Source organism: Betta splendens, chromosome 24, assembly GCF_900634795.4.
Source record: "Betta splendens chromosome 24, fBetSpl5.4, whole genome shotgun sequence".
In the NCBI taxonomy this organism is placed as follows: domain Eukaryota; kingdom Metazoa; phylum Chordata; class Actinopteri; order Anabantiformes; family Osphronemidae; genus Betta; species Betta splendens.
Window position 1 is genome coordinate 10,760,663 of NC_040901.2, and position 19,847 is coordinate 10,780,509.

General features: G+C 46.0%; 2 protein-coding genes and 1 long non-coding RNA gene across 5 annotated transcripts in view; 2 read left to right on the forward strand and 1 right to left on the reverse strand.

Moving 5' to 3' along the window:
* The first annotated feature begins 3,550 nt into the window (after positions 1-3,550).
* slc35f6 (solute carrier family 35 member F6) lies at positions 3,551-7,616 on the forward strand. The gene is made up of 6 exons (XM_029141720.3): positions 3,551-3,756; positions 5,055-5,127; positions 5,234-5,405; positions 5,483-5,698; positions 5,840-5,950; positions 6,183-7,616. The coding sequence occupies exons 1-6, from the start codon at positions 3,680-3,682 to the stop codon at positions 6,665-6,667; spliced, it is 1,134 nt and encodes a 377-aa protein (XP_028997553.1). The 5' UTR covers positions 3,551-3,679; the 3' UTR covers positions 6,668-7,616.
* Positions 7,617-13,172: 5,556 nt separating this feature from the next.
* Positions 13,173-19,847, forward strand: part of hlx1 (H2.0-like homeo box 1 (Drosophila)) — a 63,906-nt gene continuing 57,231 nt past the window's right edge. For 2 of the 3 annotated variants that reach the window (XM_055506546.1, XM_029141716.3), the window contains exons 1-4: positions 13,173-13,790; positions 14,291-14,470; positions 14,593-14,777; positions 15,612-17,495. In XM_055506546.1, coding sequence (XP_055362521.1) covers positions 13,328-13,790; positions 14,291-14,470; positions 14,593-14,777; positions 15,612-15,929 — 1,146 coding nt within the window. In that variant the 5' untranslated portion in view covers positions 13,173-13,327 and the 3' untranslated portion in view covers positions 15,930-17,495. Of the gene's footprint in view, positions 13,791-14,290; positions 14,471-14,592; positions 14,778-15,611; positions 17,496-19,847 lie in introns of those variants that run through there. The other variant, XM_029141717.3, reaches the window with a different exon arrangement.
* On the reverse strand, positions 17,494-19,262 carry LOC129603716 (uncharacterized). Its single transcript, XR_008693912.1, has 3 exons — positions 19,130-19,262; positions 18,575-18,885; positions 17,494-18,165 (listed from the first exon to the last, which is right to left on the reverse strand). It is a non-coding gene; the product is annotated as an uncharacterized LOC129603716 (long non-coding RNA).

Genomic DNA, 19,847 nt, shown 5'->3' on the forward strand with positions numbered 1-19,847 from the left:
CAGAGCTGAGGTGATGGCGGCGAAATCAATACATGCGAGATCAACAGCCAGGATACGACTTTAGATGATGACGCTAATTAGATCCGTCTAATTAGCGTGTTCAGACTTACACTCAATTAATAGAACGGAGCAAAAGCACTTTACTCACTCAGATACTAAGATATAGATACATAGAGATCACAGTCACACTGGAACAGAACGCAGCATCACAATCATTTGCATGAAAATGATAAATGCCATTTTAGTGTGATTTTAATACATTTGCATTGCTGTGCCGATGCAAACCTTCTGCGGCCCATGTGCCGAGTGCGTGTGATTAATGCAACAACGCTCTACAGCACGTTCCGTATTGTTGAGTGGCTATTTTCCCCCTCAGCCTTCAGAGCGTTATACATTTGGGCTCCTCTCTGCAGCATCTCTCCAGAGGACGAGACGCTTACGCACTAATTTTTAGTGCACTGACCGCCACGGGAGAGCCGTTGCGTAACCAGCGGCAGCGACGTGCACTCGCGTCAGGACAACGGTCCTGGTGCCGATCCAGTAGCTGGCGAGGGGGCGAGCGGACGGGGGAAGCGGGTCACAGGTCGGGCCCGTCTGCGTCAGAGATGCTGTCATGTTTGGGAACGCACGGCATTTGCTCCACTTCCATTCTGCGGCGCCAACGGGAAAGTTGTTGATGGAGCTGTCACAGTTGTCACAGGTGAAAAATCACCCCATGAGCTGTTTTACATTATCAGCCCTTACTACTGAGGCAGCTTCTCTTCCCTGAATCCAGTAACTGAAAAAAGAGCGACTCGGATTAGTGTCTGTTCTTTCTTTGCTACCGTTTAACTCCATATTACACAGAATAAGCTGGAGATCAACACGTGACTCACCCACTGCTTCAGAGATCAGTTAATCATTCAGTCTCTGTCCTTTCTGCCGGGTTCTTATTGAGTTGCATGGCTGCATGGCTCCTTCTAGTATTACACAACCGGCAGCCCTCACTGCTGTGTGTAAGGGTTAACAGACTTATTTGCTTTGAGTCAATACGGCCCCAGCTCTCCAGGGAGCCCTGGGTAATTTGGTGAAAAACAAAAATGCATGACTGGGGATTTTCAGCAGGACCTGACGGGACAGATGAATAATTACATACTGTATGAATGCATATAAGGTACATACTGTATACAGGATAAGGTGGATTAAATGAAGGCTTCAAGGCTCATTAGTGCCACTGATTTGTAACAATAATAAGACCTTGTAGGATGAATTTAATAGTGCTAAATGTACTGTAGACACACTTTAAGTATAATGCTTCGGAGATCATCCTGTTTTTGAGACCTGTCAAAAGGAATCTATTGTGTCTCAGAGTAAATGTAATCAGCAACACTGATGACACAGGTCATCAAACAGGTCTGGAAGGATTCACAATGGGCAGCAACCGGGCTGATGAGGTTAGAGCCACTTTGTTAGCGGCCATCCGACTCATCTGACCAGACGCACCTAATGTGATTTAGCAACACTCGCTACCACTTAGAGACAATGCAGCTGTGGCGGCTAATCTGATGGGAAGATACTGATGTTTGACTGGTTTCACTTTTGTAGTAGACCCTGTGTACGCTGTTTAGGCCCCATTTCCCTGAGGGAGCCACCACAGATTCATTTATAGGTACAACCAGTATGAAAAGCTACCAGCATTGATACTGATCATCTGCAGCCTAATGCTGCTCACAGCAGTCCTAACAATGAGAAGCTGCAGTTTGTTGTTCTGTGCAAATGTGTCAAATCTCAATTACTTTCTTTAGAACAATAAACCTCTTTTGCTGTGTGTTATATACACGCTTCAAGAAGCTCGCAGGTAAAGGAAGATAACGAGATTATAGCGGCGATTCAAAGCCTCCCGGTGAATCCAATTATTTGTTTTGCCAGAAGATGAGCTTTGATCTGCGCAGTCCTGCCCGTGTTCAGGTGATGCACCCCCCCCTGCAGCAGCTGACTGGGCCATGTGACCTCCGAGCGGCCTCTGCAGAGCCGCGTGCGCCCACCGCGGTCCCCGTTACCTTTTCCTGCCGCAGGGTCGACCTCGCACCACTGGAGGTCAGCTGTCCATCAGATGTTTCCGAGCCGATGGAACCATGACGCTGCCGGGCACTTTCTTTGCCATTTGTCGGTGCTGATGCTGTGACTCCGCAAGGGCAAAGGAACGCAGCTCCACCGCAGATGGCGCTTAGAGCGCGTGAGCTTTCTCTGTGTATCACAGAAGCTGTATTTACTACAGTGTCTGTGAGAGGCATCCACAGGAAAGTCAGTGACAAGAGCCGCAAGTCCAGTTTTAGGCATCTGTGTCAGCGCTGGAGCAGAGTTATGATAGCTTCAATGTTAAGTGGTGGGGGCCGACAGGCTTTACCGCCGTCTGCAGCGAGACGGGGGCTGAGACACTTCACAGTCGCTGAGCACATGACTCCTCGTTCTCATCCACTGTCTGGGAAGTCACCAAAGATCCTGTTTAACACCCTGCGAACGCAGGGGAGCGAAATGTGGAGGGAGGCTCAAAATAAACCCAAGTTTGTAGCTATGGAAATTGTGCGTCCTCTGATGTTGGTGCGACACTGGAGGTTTAAAATAGCTGCGGTGTAAGTTTTTAATTGTAACGTCGCTCGTCTGTGTATGTGGTCGCGTTGCCTACACGTACTTTAACCCGAATGAGCTTAAAACCAGCTTGTATGATATTGACAGTTGACTTGCAGGCTTTAATAGCCTCACACTGACCCAATAAGGGCCAGTTTCCACATGGAAAGTGGACTGCCTGCTCTAATTTTAAGCAATGTGAGGCCTCAGAGGGGGAAATTTCTTGTGGTCCCACTTTCAGATGATGAATGTCCATACCTGGTCTTTGACTCCCCCTGCTGTCTGGCTACGACGCCCATCATCTTTCCTTATAGTCCTTCAGATTCCACATTACACCTACTGCAGGGCTGGGACAATAGCTGATAAATAACAAGCTAATCACCTGATTTTTATTGGGTCAGTTATTGACAGACACGATAGGACAGCAGCCAGAAAGCAGCTGATAATGACACCTCATCATTTCTCTTCTGATGTCCCCATCACACTATAGACCACTATATTCAGGTACATTCTTATCCAATCAGTGGAAACGACTGTGATTTGAGGACAGTGAAGCTTGTGTTCCCAAGTCCGGTTTCCTTCTATTGCAAAACAGCGTCTCACATTCTTTGCTAGTTGTTGAGAAACTTCAAACTATAGTTTTGTTTGTATCTAGAAATTCTACAGTTTTTGTCATTGCATTGAATGCAAAATCACCTAAAAGTTGAATATTTGTGTTTGTAGAATTCTCAATAAAATAAATCTTATAACTGATTTGACTCAGTTCTACATTTTGCAGGCTTATGATTGTTCCAGGGTTTCTAATTTTACATGAACATGTTTTATGATATATTATTACATATTAATACGTTTTTTGTTCGTTTTTGGTGTCACGTTTCCTAATTACCGAGGGAACCTGAAGGTAGCGTGGCGATGACGCAGGGGTCAGCTGACACCCATTCGTCATGTGGCGTTCACGGAGGCGGAGATCCCAAATAGAGGGTTTTCTGAGTATCAAGCAGTGTCTCTTAACAGAAAAACAGCTTGGTGTCGGCTCTTTCGGTTCCGTGTCCCGGTCGGTCACTCGTCCATCATGGCGTGGACCAAATACCAGCTGTTCCTTGCGGGGCTTATGCTCACAACTGGCTCCATCAACACTTTATCGGCGAAGTGAGTAACGTGTTTATCTCCCAGAACCGTGCATTTGCTGTGATCTGAGTGCAGTCGGGTCACAGGGTTCGGAGTCCGGGTTGGCTCGCTGTGTCTGGGCGTATTAGTAAATGAGTCATGGGAGTTAATTATGGTACAAAGCGCTGCACATCTGTAGCCATTAGCAGGAAACTAACAACCGTTAGCTAAAAACGCGTTAGCATAACAGAGTGAGCCTCTGTTCTTGACGAGATAAGCGTGATGACAATGAAGAGTCTTATCACATCTGTAGTCAATTATTCAAATGAAACTGCAACTGTAATGTTATTACCACGTATCAGCTGTTTTCAAAGCCAGCTTCGACCAGAGGTCAACTCTGTAGCTTGTTTGTAAAGGTTAAAGCTGATTGTTATTAATGTTATTTATTTGGCTAAAACATCTGAACATGGAGGAAATGCGCTTCAACCATCACTCTAAAGGAGCACAGACACCTTTGTAGACCTAAAAAAGAGAAATCAGCAAATCCAGATGTTCAATTTCCAGCAACTTAAAGTCAATTTACAGTTTTTAAAAACAAAATGTTTTATGCACAATATGTTTTATTGATATTTCCTTATCTATGTTGTTTTAGTTGGATGAGTAGGATGTTTGCCTGTCAGGGAAACAATAGAGGGAGTTCTCTTTCACTTCTCTAATAATCTGTGCACTCAGCTTCTCACTGCGTGACACATACTTTTCTCACATTTTATGAGTTCGATTCATTAAACAAGCATCAGAACGAGCTGTGTCACGTCAACCAACAGGTCCAGTTTCATTGCTGTCACTGTTTTCTAAGCCCAAACATTTGAGATCACATGCACCGTGTGCTGATACTTTTGGTTCCGATTCCCCGTGTGCGTCCATGCGAGCGCTCCTGATGTAAACTAGTGAATTCAGATTTCAGTAATGAGAGCGGGGAGTCACAGCAGCTCTGGCTCAGCTTGCTGCGTGTGCTGATGAGCTCAGGCGCCGCCGCGCTAGAAGGAAGTGCTGCGTCTTGGCTTTTTTAAGGGACCACATTAGCTTGTCTTGCACATTAAGAGGCGGTGGACACTCACATGCCTGTCACGCTTCCTCTGACTGAGAGGCTGTAAAAGTCAAAGGTTTGTGCACACCTAAGCAGTCGCTGACTTCACGAGTGACACGCGACTTCATCGCTCTGTTACTCATCGCTGTGCGCTTGAAATGTCAGGTCATCATGATGATTATAAAAAACTCTGTAGCCTCAGTTGGTTTCCTTTATGTATTCCACTTTTCATGAATTTCTTTCTTTCCAACAGATGGGCTGATATGTTCTCGGCCAGGGGTTGCCATAGCGACCCTGAGCACGCCTTCTCTCATCCATTTGTTCAGGTGAAGGTTTTCTCACTCGTCTTTCACCTCGTTGAGCCATTCGGTGTTTCACGTTTTTCTTCCGTTGTCCTCTGACCGTTCCCTCCTTCCTCCTCTACCCCTCCAGGCCGTGGGGATGTTCCTGGGGGAGTTCTGCTGCCTCGCCGTCTTCTACATTTTGCTGTGCTACGACCGACGCAGTCCGGAGCCTCGGATGAACCAGGGCCAGAGCTTCAACCCTCTCCTCTTCCTCCCCCCGGCCCTTTGTGACATGACGGCCACCTCCATCATGTATGTGGGTAAGTGACCCCTGGCTGCAGCCATCGAGCGTCAGCGGTCCTGTGTCGCACCTGTTAAACCCTCGTTTCGTCCCCAGCTCTCAACATGACCAGCGCCTCCAGCTTCCAGATGCTGCGTGGAGCCGTCATCATCTTCACCGGCCTGCTCTCTGTGGCTTTTCTGGGCCGTCGCCTGGAAAGGAGCCAGTGGCTTGGCATCATGATCACCATCCTGGGCCTGGTGGTCGTGGGCCTCGCGGACTTCTTCAGCGGCCACAAAGATGATTCGCGCAAAATTACTGACATCATCACCGGTAAGAAACTCTGTGTTACTACTCACTTTCATGCTAATGTAGCATAGCAACAAGCTAACACATTACAATGTGTGGAATGTCATTATTGTATGAGTATCATTATTGCACGATCCAACACGACTTCTCCATTGTGTCCTGCAGGAGACCTTCTGATCATCATGGCCCAGATCATCGCTGCCGTGCAGATGGTTCTGGAGGAAAAGTTTGTCTACAAACACGACGTCCATCCTCTGCGGGCCGTTGGTACTGAAGGTGCGTGGGCTGTTTATCCGAGCTCACTGTTTACAAAAAGACAGTTTTATTCAAAAATGCAGGTGACGCAGAGAAATACCCAGGTAGAATCATTCAAATAATGAGAAATATACAACAAAAATCACATGTTAGGATGATGTCACTCATGTTATTTAAAAAACAAAATTAGATTCGTTCACATCTTCATTAGGGAAATAAAGATGAAAGCCCATGTCAAATGTTCAATTTCCAGGGTTGTTCGGCTTCTTCATCCTGTCGCTGCTGCTCATCCCCATGTATTTCATCTACGTGGGCAACTTCAGCGACAACCCGCGCCACGTGCTGGAGGACGCGCTGGACGCCTTCTGTCAGATCGGCCACCGGCCCCTCATCCTGCTGGCGCTGCTGGGGAACACCGTCAGCATCGCCTTCTTCAACTTCGCCGGCATCAGCGTCACCAAGGAGATCAGCGCCACCACGCGCATGGTGCTGGACAGCCTGCGCACGCTGGTCATCTGGGTGGTGAGCCTGGCGCTGGGCTGGGAGCAGTTCCACGGCCTGCAGGTGCTGGGCTTCATCGTGCTGCTGCTGGGCACGGCGCTGTACAACGGGCTGCACCGCCCCCTGCTGGCCAGGGTGCCGTGCTGCGCCGGGCTGCTGGGCGCGGAGGACGGCGGCCCCGCGGAGCAGGAGAGGCTGCTGGGCGACGGCAGGGTGCAGGCCGGGGACGACGGCTAAGACCTGGGCACAGACCACGACGCTGCCAAAGACACTGCACCTCCTTAAAGCTGCCAGTGACTCTCTTTAATTTTTGTTTACACATTTTTAATGTAATTTAAGTGTTTTTAAAGAAACAGCTCAGCAACTTGGTTATCGCTGAGCTGGAACAGCTTATTAGTTTTACATGAAAAGCAGGGATTGGTGGGTTCAACATGACAGTAAGACATTAGATTAGCACAGCTTGAAAGGGAGGCTCAGCAGAGTGTCGGACTCTGACCCCTCATAAAAACCACAGTGTGGGTCCCTCTGGAAAACAGAAACCCAGGGTATTTACTGAGCATCAGTGGTGCCGATGAACATGTTACCTTTTATACTAAGCTGCACAGACATGAGACTGGCATCAACTTTGAAATTTAACTCTTATACACAGAAACATTATAAAAACATCTGGAGGAACTTCAATCCCGCTATACTGTTGTTGTTATTTCTTAGGAATTTCTTTTAATCCACGATGCCATTATCAACATTTTCAAACAATTTATTGCACAATCGCTACATTACGAAGCAAACACAAGCCCTTTAAGTTTCATACTGACCCTTGTGTTAATTTTAATATGTTTAGATGTCCAGGTGTGTTGGAACACTGCAGTTCTTTATTGCTGCTGACTGTGTCAGCGTTGTGGCTCTGCACACGTGCGGAGTTCAATGCTTTACGGAGAAGTTGAGTTTTGGTCCATTACTTGTAGCGTAATTACAGGAATCGAGTGCTTTTTGCTGTGACGTGGATCAGCGAGCTCAAACACCAAGTGATCGGCGCTTGTTGCTGTAAATTCTACTTCTCCTTCACTGATCGCATACAGATAAAAAAGGGAACCTGCAGTGGATTTGTACTCAGGGTTGAGTTGACCTGTAGAAGGCTGCACTCAGTGGATGTAATGCAATGAGCAAAATACACATTTAAACAACCTGCTTGTTTTAAGGAGTGTTTATGTTCTGTCTGTATCTGGGTCTGAAAGGCTTTCAGTTATTCCACTGTAAGCTTAAATAGCAGCGTTGCAGAGTTGCTGAGTAGCAGTTGTTTTATGACGTTGAGGCTCTGTGAGCTTTAACATTTTCACCATTTTTTGTGATTTTTAAACGTTTGGAAACATTTCAAGGACATTGTTGAAGGAAAAGAAGTGATTAGTTGGTTGAAGAGTCCAGTGTCACCCGCACCAGCAGCTGACACCTGCCTTCACTTCCTGACAAAGCAAAACATCCTCCCAGAAAAGCGCTCGGACGCTTTAATGGAGGTCAAAGGTTAAACCCAGAAAACCCCTGAGATCTGTACCCTGTGAAAAAAACTGCTAAGTGACAAAAATGAATAATCAGATGGATTACTAACTGTTTAGTTCTATTTAGTTATTGTTACTATAATAGTATAATGTTTTTTTTCAGTAGCAACAACACTCTTCATATAGTGAACACATTCAGTAACAATATTAAACACAAATAACGCATATAAAAAATATAATATATAAAACAGGAAATGAGGGCCGTCAGTAAACGCTTTAACACTAAAGTTACAGTAAGTGCTGCCTGTAAAACCTCCTGTGGCCGCTAGAGGGAGACGTTTTACTTAACATTAAACATCGCATAACATAATAAAGTGCATTAGTCTAAAATGAACACTTAATTCTGAGTAAAAACCTGAACGTGTAGAAATAATATCTGCTTTATTGAACATGTTGAATATTAGATATATTACATTATATTAATATAGTTATAGAATCGCTTAATAATGAATCCCATCCCACTCATATAAAAATGGGCCCATGAAGCAGCAAGGAAAGAAAAGGTTTATTCAGGCCTTTAATGTTCATAATGTATTTCGACAGCTGGACTGACGTCAGACATAAAATAAGAAATTAAACGGGCGCAGAAGACGCTCGTGGGACCGTGGGGAAAAACGTTTCCAGTAGCTGCAACGTGGACAGATGCGTCCCCGAGCGACGCGTCTTCCCCCCGAGACGAGCCACGGCACAAAATAAGCCTGCGAATGATGCGGACAGACTGACGGATGGTCGCTGGCGGCCCGCGCCGCGTTTCACATGTCGGACTCTCTCAGGCCGCTGTGCGTGGGATTCCACGTCCCCATCCGCGCCTCCGCCGCCGCCGCTGCTGTTTGGAGCCTCTCTCCGCTGATGAATCGCGCCCTGCGTCCTCGTTTTCCGTCCGCTGCAGAGATGCTCTGCTTCACATCACCGGCCGTCCACAAACATTAACTCCCAGTCTCGTTAATACTTTAGAAGTCATATTTAATTTTCCACCCGTATTTTAAATAAATGTTTCAGTGCATTTACATTTATCCGCTTTTTGTTTATTTTATTGTCGTATCTAAATATCTCTTGGTGTCCTCACGTCTGTTTATGTCGATTTTATTTTATTTGAATTAATACGGGGCTCTGTTTTGGTCTAATGCTCCTCGTGGCAGCTCGCCACGCCGCTGGAGAAGCCGCGTTGAGGCCCTAATGGTTTGTTATCGTGACCTCTTGTCTTTCCATTAGTCTCCTGCAGCATTTGCCCCGGCGCTGCTTTACAGTACGTGTGATTTACCCGTGTGTACATTTGCACGGTGCACGGAGCTGCGGAGGCCCTGATCCGCTGCCGCAGTGACAGTGTTTTAATATAAACAGATGGGATTGCTCAAAGGCACCGAGTCGCCATCATATTTAAAAGCGTCCATTAGAGCAGCCCCTTCGGTTGTTTACAGCAGAGGGCAGGCTGGGGTGAGTGTGATTAGTCTACCACTCCAGTGTCCAGCTAATGACCACTTAATGTTTTAAACTGGGACTCCGAGCGGAGCAAAGAGTCAAAACCCTCAATGCCACAAATGGAAAGATGGGCTTGGATTTAAACGGCTTGCTCTCGGCCATTCACTCATTTGATCGGAGCCCAGGGACAGTAAACAATTTACCAGAGAGCTGAGAAAGTCATTCAAATAAAATTAAAATACGTAAAAAAAACACTCTTAATTTTCAGTTTTTAATATGAGCAGCCGCAGCAATCGACAAAACGCAGCAACTTGTGATATTAAAATTATAACGGTCTTCACGTTAGAGAAACACAAACGTGTTGACGTCCTCTCTGCCACAGAATCTATTTGTGTACATTTTTGCACTGGTCAAACCAATAAATATTTGGGAGTTTGGCCTAAAGTGGCACAATGAATCCGTGATCATAGTGTTTTTAATTGCCAACGGCTTCAAAAGCTGGAGGAGAGAAGAAAGGCGAGTCCTCTGTCACTGGAGGGAGCTGCTTGAACATTTAGCGCTTCCACGCGCTCATCCGTGAGTTTATCAGCGTGAGGATTCAGTTTAACTGCAGTCACTAACGTGGAAAAATGTAATATGTGAAAACACTTAACCCTGAATTCAAAATGCTGTGTATTACCTTGATAATTAAATAAAAAATAAGAAAACAGTTTGCTTCTAACTCGTGTTTTGACTTGTGTTAAAATAATATAACAATCAATAATGAACTAAAATAAAAGAGGCAGTGGAAGATGTGCACAGTTGCTGTGTGACGTTGACATGACTGCGTTTGAGCTGCGTTTGAGCTGCGCTGCATGCTGACGGTCACATAAACAGGAGAGTCTTGCTTTGAGACGCGTCCCTCGGCTCCTTCTTCCCTCTCGCGTCTCTCTGTGGAGCTCGTGGCAGCGAGCCATACAGAAGGCTGTGTACAATGGCCCAGGTCCCATTAAATCTGCGAAAGTTCCTTCCTGAGGCAAACATTGCCAGAAATAGTAATCTTGGCCTGAGCCCGAGTTTTACAGAAGGGAGCAATAATTCTCGGTGTAATAATGGAAATCATTTAATTCTGTCCAGCAGAGTCAGATCCAGTTCAGATACAGTTTGAGGTGCGCGCTCGGTTTCCCCCCTCCTGATAAGGCTTCCTGCAAAACACGCAGCGAGCAATCAGGCGACAACAATAGTCTGGGTCGGACGCTGGAAGCCGCAGGTACAGAAGCCGGCAGCGCCGCTTTGTTTCCATCTTGTTTTGTCAAGTTCACATTAGGTTCGGTGAACGGAGCCAGTGAGGTCAAGCTGCTGCCTCTTCTGAGGCCATTACTTAATTATGAGTCAGCAGCCGTTTACTTAACGGAACACTTCTTTGGTAATTTGTCAATCCGTTTTATTTTATTTCATTAGGAAATTATAAACGGAAAAAAGAAAGTCACGCCTCTGCACTCAATAAAAATATTTTCTGGAATTAAAGATAATAGTGGAAAATATTCTGACACTTTACTGAAGAATAATACATAACAACATGTGAAAAATATTACTTTACAAACCTGCTTTCAAAATAAAACACAAGCATCAACCACAAAATATTTAAACACAGCTTATTTAAATATTTAACAGTGATTAAAAAATTATTATTCGACTGATAATATTGTTGGAGCAAAGTGTAAATAGAATGACGTGGAGCTGATACAGACTCGAAGGATGGGGCTCAGGGTCGATCCGTGGTCTGTAGGAAGAATCTGGAGAGAAAACAAGAGGAAAAACTATTACTGATGCATGTTATTAAAACCAGCCTTTGCTATTGTTGTGAAAAGCTAATTATAATGACCAGGGCCAGTTTTTTTATTTGTGTGGAACAACCCAAAGTAACTATACTGAAGCAGACGTGTCCAGTTACACGGAATGGAAAAATAAATATGGGCGTATGTTGCATTTTATTACCTGATTTACTCACAGTAGTATATTATAATGGTACAGTACTGCAAAAACACAGTCATGAAATGAAAAGATCGCCACAAACGCAGAGATTTCTATTGTTTAGGAGAAGAGAGAAGCGCTGGCACTGCAGTAATCCCACCTGCCGTCATTCATACAGCTCCACAGGGGAATAAATCAGAACTGTGTCCAGCAGGTTCTGACTAACATATGTTTCACCTACAACAATTCAACTGGAGCAGGTGATTTTTACATCAAATATGTGCAGCGATATTTCATTTTTATCCCAAAACCTTTAAAACGTGACGACCGGTTATTAAACGGGAATGGTTTAGTCACTGGGAATAAACAGTTCAATTTAAAAAGAGAGGAAGAATCAGACAATAAGAATGAATGAGACTGTGGATATAATTGAAATTTGATATGATTATTAGATGAAAAGGAACCCGCGCTTTTCACGTGCTTCAAAATGCTTAAAGCCGAATTTTCATTTTTAAAGCAGCCAAAAATTTTCAAGTACTTTTGCGGACGAAATGCCCGTAATAACACTTGTGTGCGTAACGGCTGATCTGAGGCCTGTTTTTAACCGCTTCCCACTGAAAAGCTCATCAGCACCTGAAATAACTCGAGGCGTGCTGCGTCTTCTACATCCTCTTCCCTGGATTGTTTTGACTGCGTGATGGAGGGCGAGCGTTAAATCTCGTGTCTAATTTTAACCCGGAAAAGTGTCACTCGAAAACACCATGATAGGAGGGAGTCAGGGTCATCAGCCCTTCCGCCCGCTTGAATCGAGACCAAATGAATGCGGGCTTCAGAAGCCATTGTTTCAGCACATGCAAGAGAAACATGCGACCGGAGAGGGAGCTTTAATTAACAGCCTGCAGTGTAAAAATAATACGATTTAGAGATAATTACGGTTCCAGATCGTTTAATCTGTCTTAATTTTCTGGGGAAATTCGTTCAAATATTTCTTATTTAAAACCTTATTTCTAAAATGGGATTGGCCACGGCCCAACGTGTGAATCTTAAGGGGCCTCGCGGATGAAGTGTCGCCTCTGAAGTTAATTGTGTTTTCGTTTTAGAGGGGAATAGATTTCCTCTGTTTATTATGAGCATGGGGACGGATTTGCGTCACCGTGCAACTTGCGGGTCGAGATAAAGTTGCACAAATATTGAAAAAGGGAAGTTCTAACAGTCATTATAAAGTTCCCCCCCTCTGCTCCGGAAGAAATAAGGATTTCTGCTGCATCCTAAAATACTAGAACGGGTTCTATTTCGGGGGCAAATCTAGCAGGCGTATCCGCTCATTTAACACGAATCACGGCCCATCAAAAACAGGATGAGTCGGAGCTAATAGACGCTCCCTTGTTCTCGGGGTTACGTGGATTCACGCAGTTTATTATCCAGCGCTCCCGCGTGGTTGCGGTAGAAATCATTGCGCAGCTCGTTGGTCGAGCCTATTACACAATATTAACTGGCAGATCAAATACTTGAGGAGAATAACGTACTTTCAGTTTACAGCTAGAATAAATGTGAAACTGAAAACATGTAAATCAGTGTGAAGGTTTTTGCGCGTAATGCGTTTGGTGTTCGCTGAAAAGCACGGGGAGGGGGGTTCTCTTAAAGTGATCAATCCATCATCTCGGGATCAAAATTGCTCTGAGGTGTCCCCGGTCATGTGTGCGTGGGTAACACGCCATCCTCGTTCGCAAGGGCGTCGATGTGAGTGGAGGCGAGACGCCCATTGGCTCCGGCGGCGACCAATCAGCGTGAGCGGAGGAACTTCAGAGTGGAGCTGCGGGCTTCGGCTTTCGGAGCTGGGAGAGTGATTTTGGCATTAGCGACGAGAGGACGCTTCATCCGTCCTCCTCACACGCCGTCCTTGCCGTTTTTACATGACTCCGTGCTCACGCCGTCTCCCGAGAAACGACGAGACGCCATTCGAGGCTCCGGGATGTACACGGCCGGGCTCAACCCGTTTTACGCATCCAACTTCAGCCTGTGGTCCGCGTACTGCGCGGGGGGCTTCGCTGTGGATACGATGAAGAAGCCGTCGTTTTGCATCGCGGACATTTTACAGGCAGGGGATGCGGAGAACCTGTCGGGCTCGTCGGCGCTCATGGTGCACATGGGCCACCACCACCACCACCACCACCACGGGCGCGCGCAGCAGGGCCACCCCGGCGGCTCCCCGCTGCGCCCGTCCCCCGTTGCGCCGGAGCCGTCCGTGTACGGGTCGCGGCTGAGTCCGGCGTCTCCGTACCACAGACACGGACTACAGCTGACCTCAGTGTCCAGAACTGCATTTAACTCCCAACAAGCTCCCCCGCCCTCCAGCAAAGACCTCAAATTCGGAATTGATCGGATATTGTCGACAGATTTTGACCCCAAAGTCAAAGAGAAGTCGTCGTTAAGAGGTAAACACAGATTTATTGACACGTTTTTCACAGTTATTGAGTCTTTGTAGAAATGTTTTCTCTCATTCCAAATAAGGACAGCGGCGATTTGACTTCTTTCAGAATGATTTTCATGAGCATTTTAAACCTGAAAGCCACGACCCAGAAGCCGCCCTGCACATGTCTAAAGTCCTGCGGCGGCGTAAAACACGGGCAGGCTTGTTTACAGAGTAGCTAGGGCACAGATAGCTGCACAATATGCGTAAGAGGCCCTGTGGGGAAATCCACTGCTCTCCTCTCCTGCCCCCTGCACAGAGAGGTCAGAGTTCACAACTGGACCCAAACAGCAGCAGCGGCGCCGGAAGTTGGGAAAAAAGGCATTTGAGTGAGAATAATCAGGCTGTGCATTGAAATATCTGCTCTCCCTTCTTATGCTGCGAGGGGCAGCGTCGGTGACAGTCTCCTGTGTCTCGCTGTGTAACTCCTTCCTGACTCAAGCCTCATCTCTCGCCCTGCAACAGATCTCACGTCCATTGTTAGCTCGAGCCGTCAGTCAGGAATCCATGTCCCCGTTCAGCCTCCGGCCAGCCAGTACTTCTCCTCCATAGACCCGGGCATGGGCGACGCGTCCTCCATGATGGGTTCACTAGGCAGCAGCAGCAGGCAATCAGGCCAGCATCAGTTTCAGGACTCCTTCCCAGGTAGCCACCATGTAGGACTGTGACAGGGCGAGAGAGCGGTGGTCCCGCGCGGGACGCCCGCAGCGAACGCCCCCGGGATCCCGCCCGCCGTTTCAACCTCGTGTCCTCTTCCTGTCCTCCAGGTCCATACGCGGTCCTCACCAAAGACACCATGCCCCAGACGTACAAGCGGAAAAGGTCGTGGTCCAGGGCGGTGTTCTCAAACCTGCAGAGAAAGGGCCTCGAGAAGAGATTTGAGATACAGAAGTACGTCACCAAGCCGGACAGGAAGCAGCTGGCCGCGATGCTCGGGCTGACGGACGCTCAGGTACGACGCAGGGCTGACTCCACGGAGCGTGGGTGTGGGTGAAACCTGCATTTAGAAATGCATTTACGTCTGAGACGATCACTGAAAGCAAAGCAAAGCGGCTTTCAGCTGACTTAAGATACACAATTTTAATGTTTAGACTAAGTCTATTTATTTGTAGATGTTACACTGGAGGCGTGTGTGTGTGTGTGTGTGTGTGTGTGTGTGTGTGTGTGTGTGTGTGTGTGTGTGTGTGTGTGTGTGTGTGCTTATTTATTGGTGCTGGTTATGAATTGCATGAACTTCAGAAAGTAGTATTGGGCAATGCATAAATATACTAATAAATAAGAGAGCATCAAATTATAAACAATAAAACCACTAGATAGAGCCAGAAATGTAAACACACACACACACACACACACACACACACACACACACACACACACATACAATAAATAAAATAAAATAACCAGAATGGCAAAGTAACATGGAGGACAGTGACCCGTGAGTTCCTGCAGGAATCATATTCTCCACAAAACGTTTAGGCCTTTGGAACCTTGTTCCTGATAAATGACACAAACAGGAAGAAATTGTAGAGGAGGCCTGACTCCGTTCCATCTGTCTGCAGCCTGATGAGGTGTCCACGGCACTGCCAGATATCATAATAAATATATATTCTATTGTAACTCAGGCTCTTAACATGATGTAGTCTTTTTTTGCAAAAAAATTAGGCAAGAAATGCATGGTAATAAAACTGTATATTATTATTATTCGACTTTTAGACTTTGCTTTTACTTACTGTACGTTTAAGGCAGGCATGCAGTTGTGTGACCGACGTGTGCTGACGTTCCACAGGTGAAGGTGTGGTTCCAGAACCGGCGCATGAAGTGGAGACACTCCAAAGAGGCCCAGGCCCAGAAGGACAAGGACGGCAAGGCGGACAAGGGCGCGTCGGAGTCCGGCGGCAGAGACGCGAAGGAGCCGCTGGAGTCGGAGTGCGAGAGCGAGGCCGCCAGCGACTGCGAGTCCGACGAGGCCGCGGAGGAGGAGGGCTGTCAGGGGCACACGGACGTTACGGAGCACAGCAAGACCAGCGTGATCACGAGCGGCGGAGGCGCGGAGGCGGCGGCGGCCGCAGAGACTGACCCGCCGGCCTCGCACGTGCTGATGTGAGGCCGGCGCGAGCGGGGCGAGGTTTATTTAATTGGCACAGGAACGACCGTGATCTTTTTTTTTTTTTTTTTTTTTTACATACACCTGTTGTGTCAGAGAGCGAAACACCTGCATCCGTTTAATCCTGGGAACAAGTAGCTCCAGCAGTAGCCACCGTTTGCTCGGCATCGTGGGATGTTTAAGCCTAATGACCCCGAGGTAAAACCAACCAGCTTCCGGCCGCAGGCGTCTCCTCACTCGTTTTCTGTGTGCGTCGGGTTTTTCCTCCATGTGAAGGAATCATGCGGTCGTGAATTTTATTGTTAGGTTATGAACCACTCGTTTCACTTCATAAACGGAATCTCAGAACATCACGGCAGTGTTTATTCTTTTTGAATTTATATAGTTGTGCTATTTTGTTAATAATAATTTGCACTGAAAATATTGTAAATAAAATGTTTCTTACTTTGAAAATCCGACTATAATGTATTATTATTAATATCTAATATTTTATTTATTTTATGTATAGTTTATATTGTAGAACAATAATTTGCTTTCGTGTCATGAATAATATGTGAAAGGTTAGATCTGCTCCAATGAGCTCTGGTATTTTAAACACTGTTGCAGAGGCTCGTCCGCGAAAGCGCGCTCCCGTTGCCTGTTTTTCAAAATGGGGTCATGGAGGAGTTCAGGTCCAACTTTAGGCCTTTACGCACCCTGGTGCCATTCAACTGTCCCCCTGGAGCTCTGGCAGCGCCGAGAACGGGGGAAATTTATAGTTTGTGTACATTTGCTGGCTCCGGATAGCGGCGACCTGGAAAAGTGTGTCCAGATACAATCAACATCAACCCCATCGCCCCTCGCAGTCTCCCTGAAAAGAAAATGATGCCACAAATACCGTAAGAAATTCCAGAGAGTATTATTATTATTATTATTATTCCTATTTCTTATGGTGGAAGAGTCTGTAATTCATTAATAGTGCGAACCTTGATGACATCAAGCTCTGGGTAAGTGGTTTTAAAACGCAGCTGCAGTTCACGCACAACCTAAGATGGTGGGAGATAATAAGCCAACGCGACTCATTACTGTCTATATTAAGTGCTCAGTGACTTTTAGGGGCTCATAAGTAGTTGAAAGCTTTTAGTTAAATCGTCTGTCAATAGGTTTGTTGAGGAAAAGTAAATAAAATGAAAGCTTGTTGAAATAATTAGCTTCACATCAGTCCATTATTCCATACAAAGTTTGACCTAAAATACAGGAAGCAGTGAAAATAATAAATACTGCAATATAATAATCATAATATTTAAATAAGCCCACGTTTATTTAGATGTAAGCACAGTTTTCAGGGTTTTGTACTTGAGTGTTTCCTTTTTATGAACCTTCAGTGATTCCATACTTTTACTCCACTTTTTAATTTCTAATCATTGTTTGCAGATTTTTTCATTAAACCAGGGACCCCCGACCCAGACGGACCCCTGCCCTGCACGCTTTCCTGCTACTGTCGCACTCGACCAACTGATGACTGGAAGAAACTCACTTGCTCTGTTGTTCCCACTGGGCCCTGATTGAGTCACACACCGCATGCAGGTAATCAGCTCAGGAGCAGGTTTATAAAGCATAAAAAATGGTAACTATAAAATGTTTAAGCAATATTAATACATAAATAGATGTAAATAACGGAGGAGGAGGATTCAATAGATGCACTAACATCTAAGCAGCACATTTTTATTGTCTTGTTATAATAATAATCTCAGTAAAGGGAATTCCCTCTAAAACATAACAGGGTATGAATTAGTATAAAATAGTATTGGAGTGTAAATGTTATTTTCTATCATGGCCACTGTAAACATCATCGAGCTGTGAATTAATGCTGTTTTTACATTAACATCTGTTAAACAAGTCTGAAATATTATCCAGTGATGGTAAATCGTGCCCTGGCTTTCAGATAGCGTGGTGTTATATGGTTTACGGTGTCATGTTAGTTGCAACATCATAATGAGTGACCCAAAAACCTGGAGCACTGAGCACTCGCTCCACTCCGGGTCGGAAAGACCAGTGACCCCAGAGGAGCTCGGCCTTTTTCCATTTTAGCATTAGCATCTTGAATCTCGCTTCATTCTCCCCTCTTCGTGCTGCTCGGCTGCAGACCTGCTGCTGTTTGTCTCTCTTCCATAGGGGAGACGTTTTACCCCCAGAGTCGACGCTGCTCCTCATGCTTGGCCTGTGACGATTATGGCACTTGTCCTAATCTTCACCCCTAATTCATGGATGAAGAGTTGTCAGAGTTATTATAGCCAGTTTCCACAGAAGGCAGTAAAAGCCTGGGCACTTCATCAACCTAATATTAACTGTTAAAGGCTCACATATTAAATGTCTGGGTGGGTTGAGGCTCGAATTATCCTCGAAAACCTATAAATTACTCTAGTATTTGTAAATGTACAATAACAATAACAATCCAAACACTTAACATGAAACCGAAAGGTCTTGATTTGTGAACTGTCCCAGGTACATTTATAAGCGGGAGGGGAGAACATCCACCTGGTCGCTGTCCCACGCCCCCCCCCCCCCCTCGCAGGCCGGGACCGGGCAGCCCATAAAACAAACCAGCCTCACAGAAATCGCCAATATTTAACACCATGAAAAAGTAACTGTGTAAAACAAATTACCTCTGAGAGCAGAGGAGGGGGGGGGGGGGTCTGCAGTGGTTGAGCGATTAATGGGACTAAAAGCTATGACGTCTCCAGCTCCTTGAGATATTATCTGTGAGGTTGTTTGATAGGCTGATGGGGATTTCTCCCAAAGTTTGAGGGGGGGTGGGGGGCGAATAAGCGGCATGAGCTGCGCCGCAGCTCCGAACCTGCATGTGTGCAACGGCATCACGGTTTATTTAGTCATCTGGCTTCTTCCTCATTTGGCAGATTGAATTGATAATTTCAATAGCTGTCACGATGATGAGAATGATGCGTCTCAGGGCGACCTGCACAAACAAGATCTGTAATTTAAAGCAGCACTACGACAAGAAGTCAACGTTTTAGCTGGATCCTACGTGTACTATTAACATCTTAAGCACAAAAACAGTCAGTGTGAGTGAGATTTTTTTTTGTACTGTAGTGCATTGTGTGGAATTAAATGCAGAAAAGTCAGTGTTGTACCGGCTCCAAATAATAAATATGAGCTGCATCAGAGTCAATACACAACTCATGTAGCATATTAGCACTTACCCACAGTGTTCGGCTCATATTGTTCCATGTTATTTCACATCATGACCTTCTAAACATCTGAACAAGAGCCGTGTCGCTGTGACTGCGCGAGCGCGCGCCACTCCGCAACCTCGTGGGGCGTGCTCGCTCCGTCACGCGCTGATTTATGACATCAGCTGGACGCTCTCTACCCAAATGAGCGCGGAATCGTTGGCGTGAGCGATGACTTCCTCGCGAGACTAGCAAAATATTATTACGCGGTCCCAACCTTTAATTTGATAGCGGGCCAAACTGTTTCCAGCCGCCTCCTTCGTTTTAATCCCAAGTACTGGAAGAAGCACGATCAAGTTGTTTATTTATGGCCTTTTATTCCAAATACAGTTGAGACGTTTATAAGAGGAATTAAACATGGTGTCTGTTGTTGTGATGTGGAAGTGCATCGAATGCTCGTTGCCCATTTGGCAGGAGAGTTGGTGTTTAATGCTTAATTTGCGTGAAAATGAAACGTATAACCGAAGCCATCTGCACGAAAAAAATTAACCAAACAACCTCCTTAAACCTAATTCCTCTTTGCACGTCATATATACCTTCAGTGAATACACCGCTAGCCCGTAAATCCCGCGTTTTATGTCGCGGAGCGCTCCGCAGCTGCGCGCGCGCACGCGCGCGCGGGCGGAGCGCGCGGGCCGAAGCTGAAAGCCGAGCTGCTCGCACAGAAGCTGTCGCCACATTTCCAAAA

What these genes read in the sequence shown, in the direction of transcription:
- slc35f6 (XM_029141720.3), top strand. Translation starts at nt 3,680, where the DNA reads ATGGCGTGGACCAAATACCAGCTGTTCCTTGCGGGGCTTATGCTCACA. An exon ending in ATCAACACTTTATCGGCGAA is followed by an intron (nt 3,757 to 5,054) that starts GTGAGTAACGTG and finishes TCTTTCCAACAG; the next exon opens with ATGGGCTGATATGTTCTCGG. An exon ending in TCTCTCATCCATTTGTTCAG is followed by an intron (nt 5,128 to 5,233) that starts GTGAAGGTTTTC and finishes CTACCCCTCCAG; the next exon opens with GCCGTGGGGATGTTCCTGGG.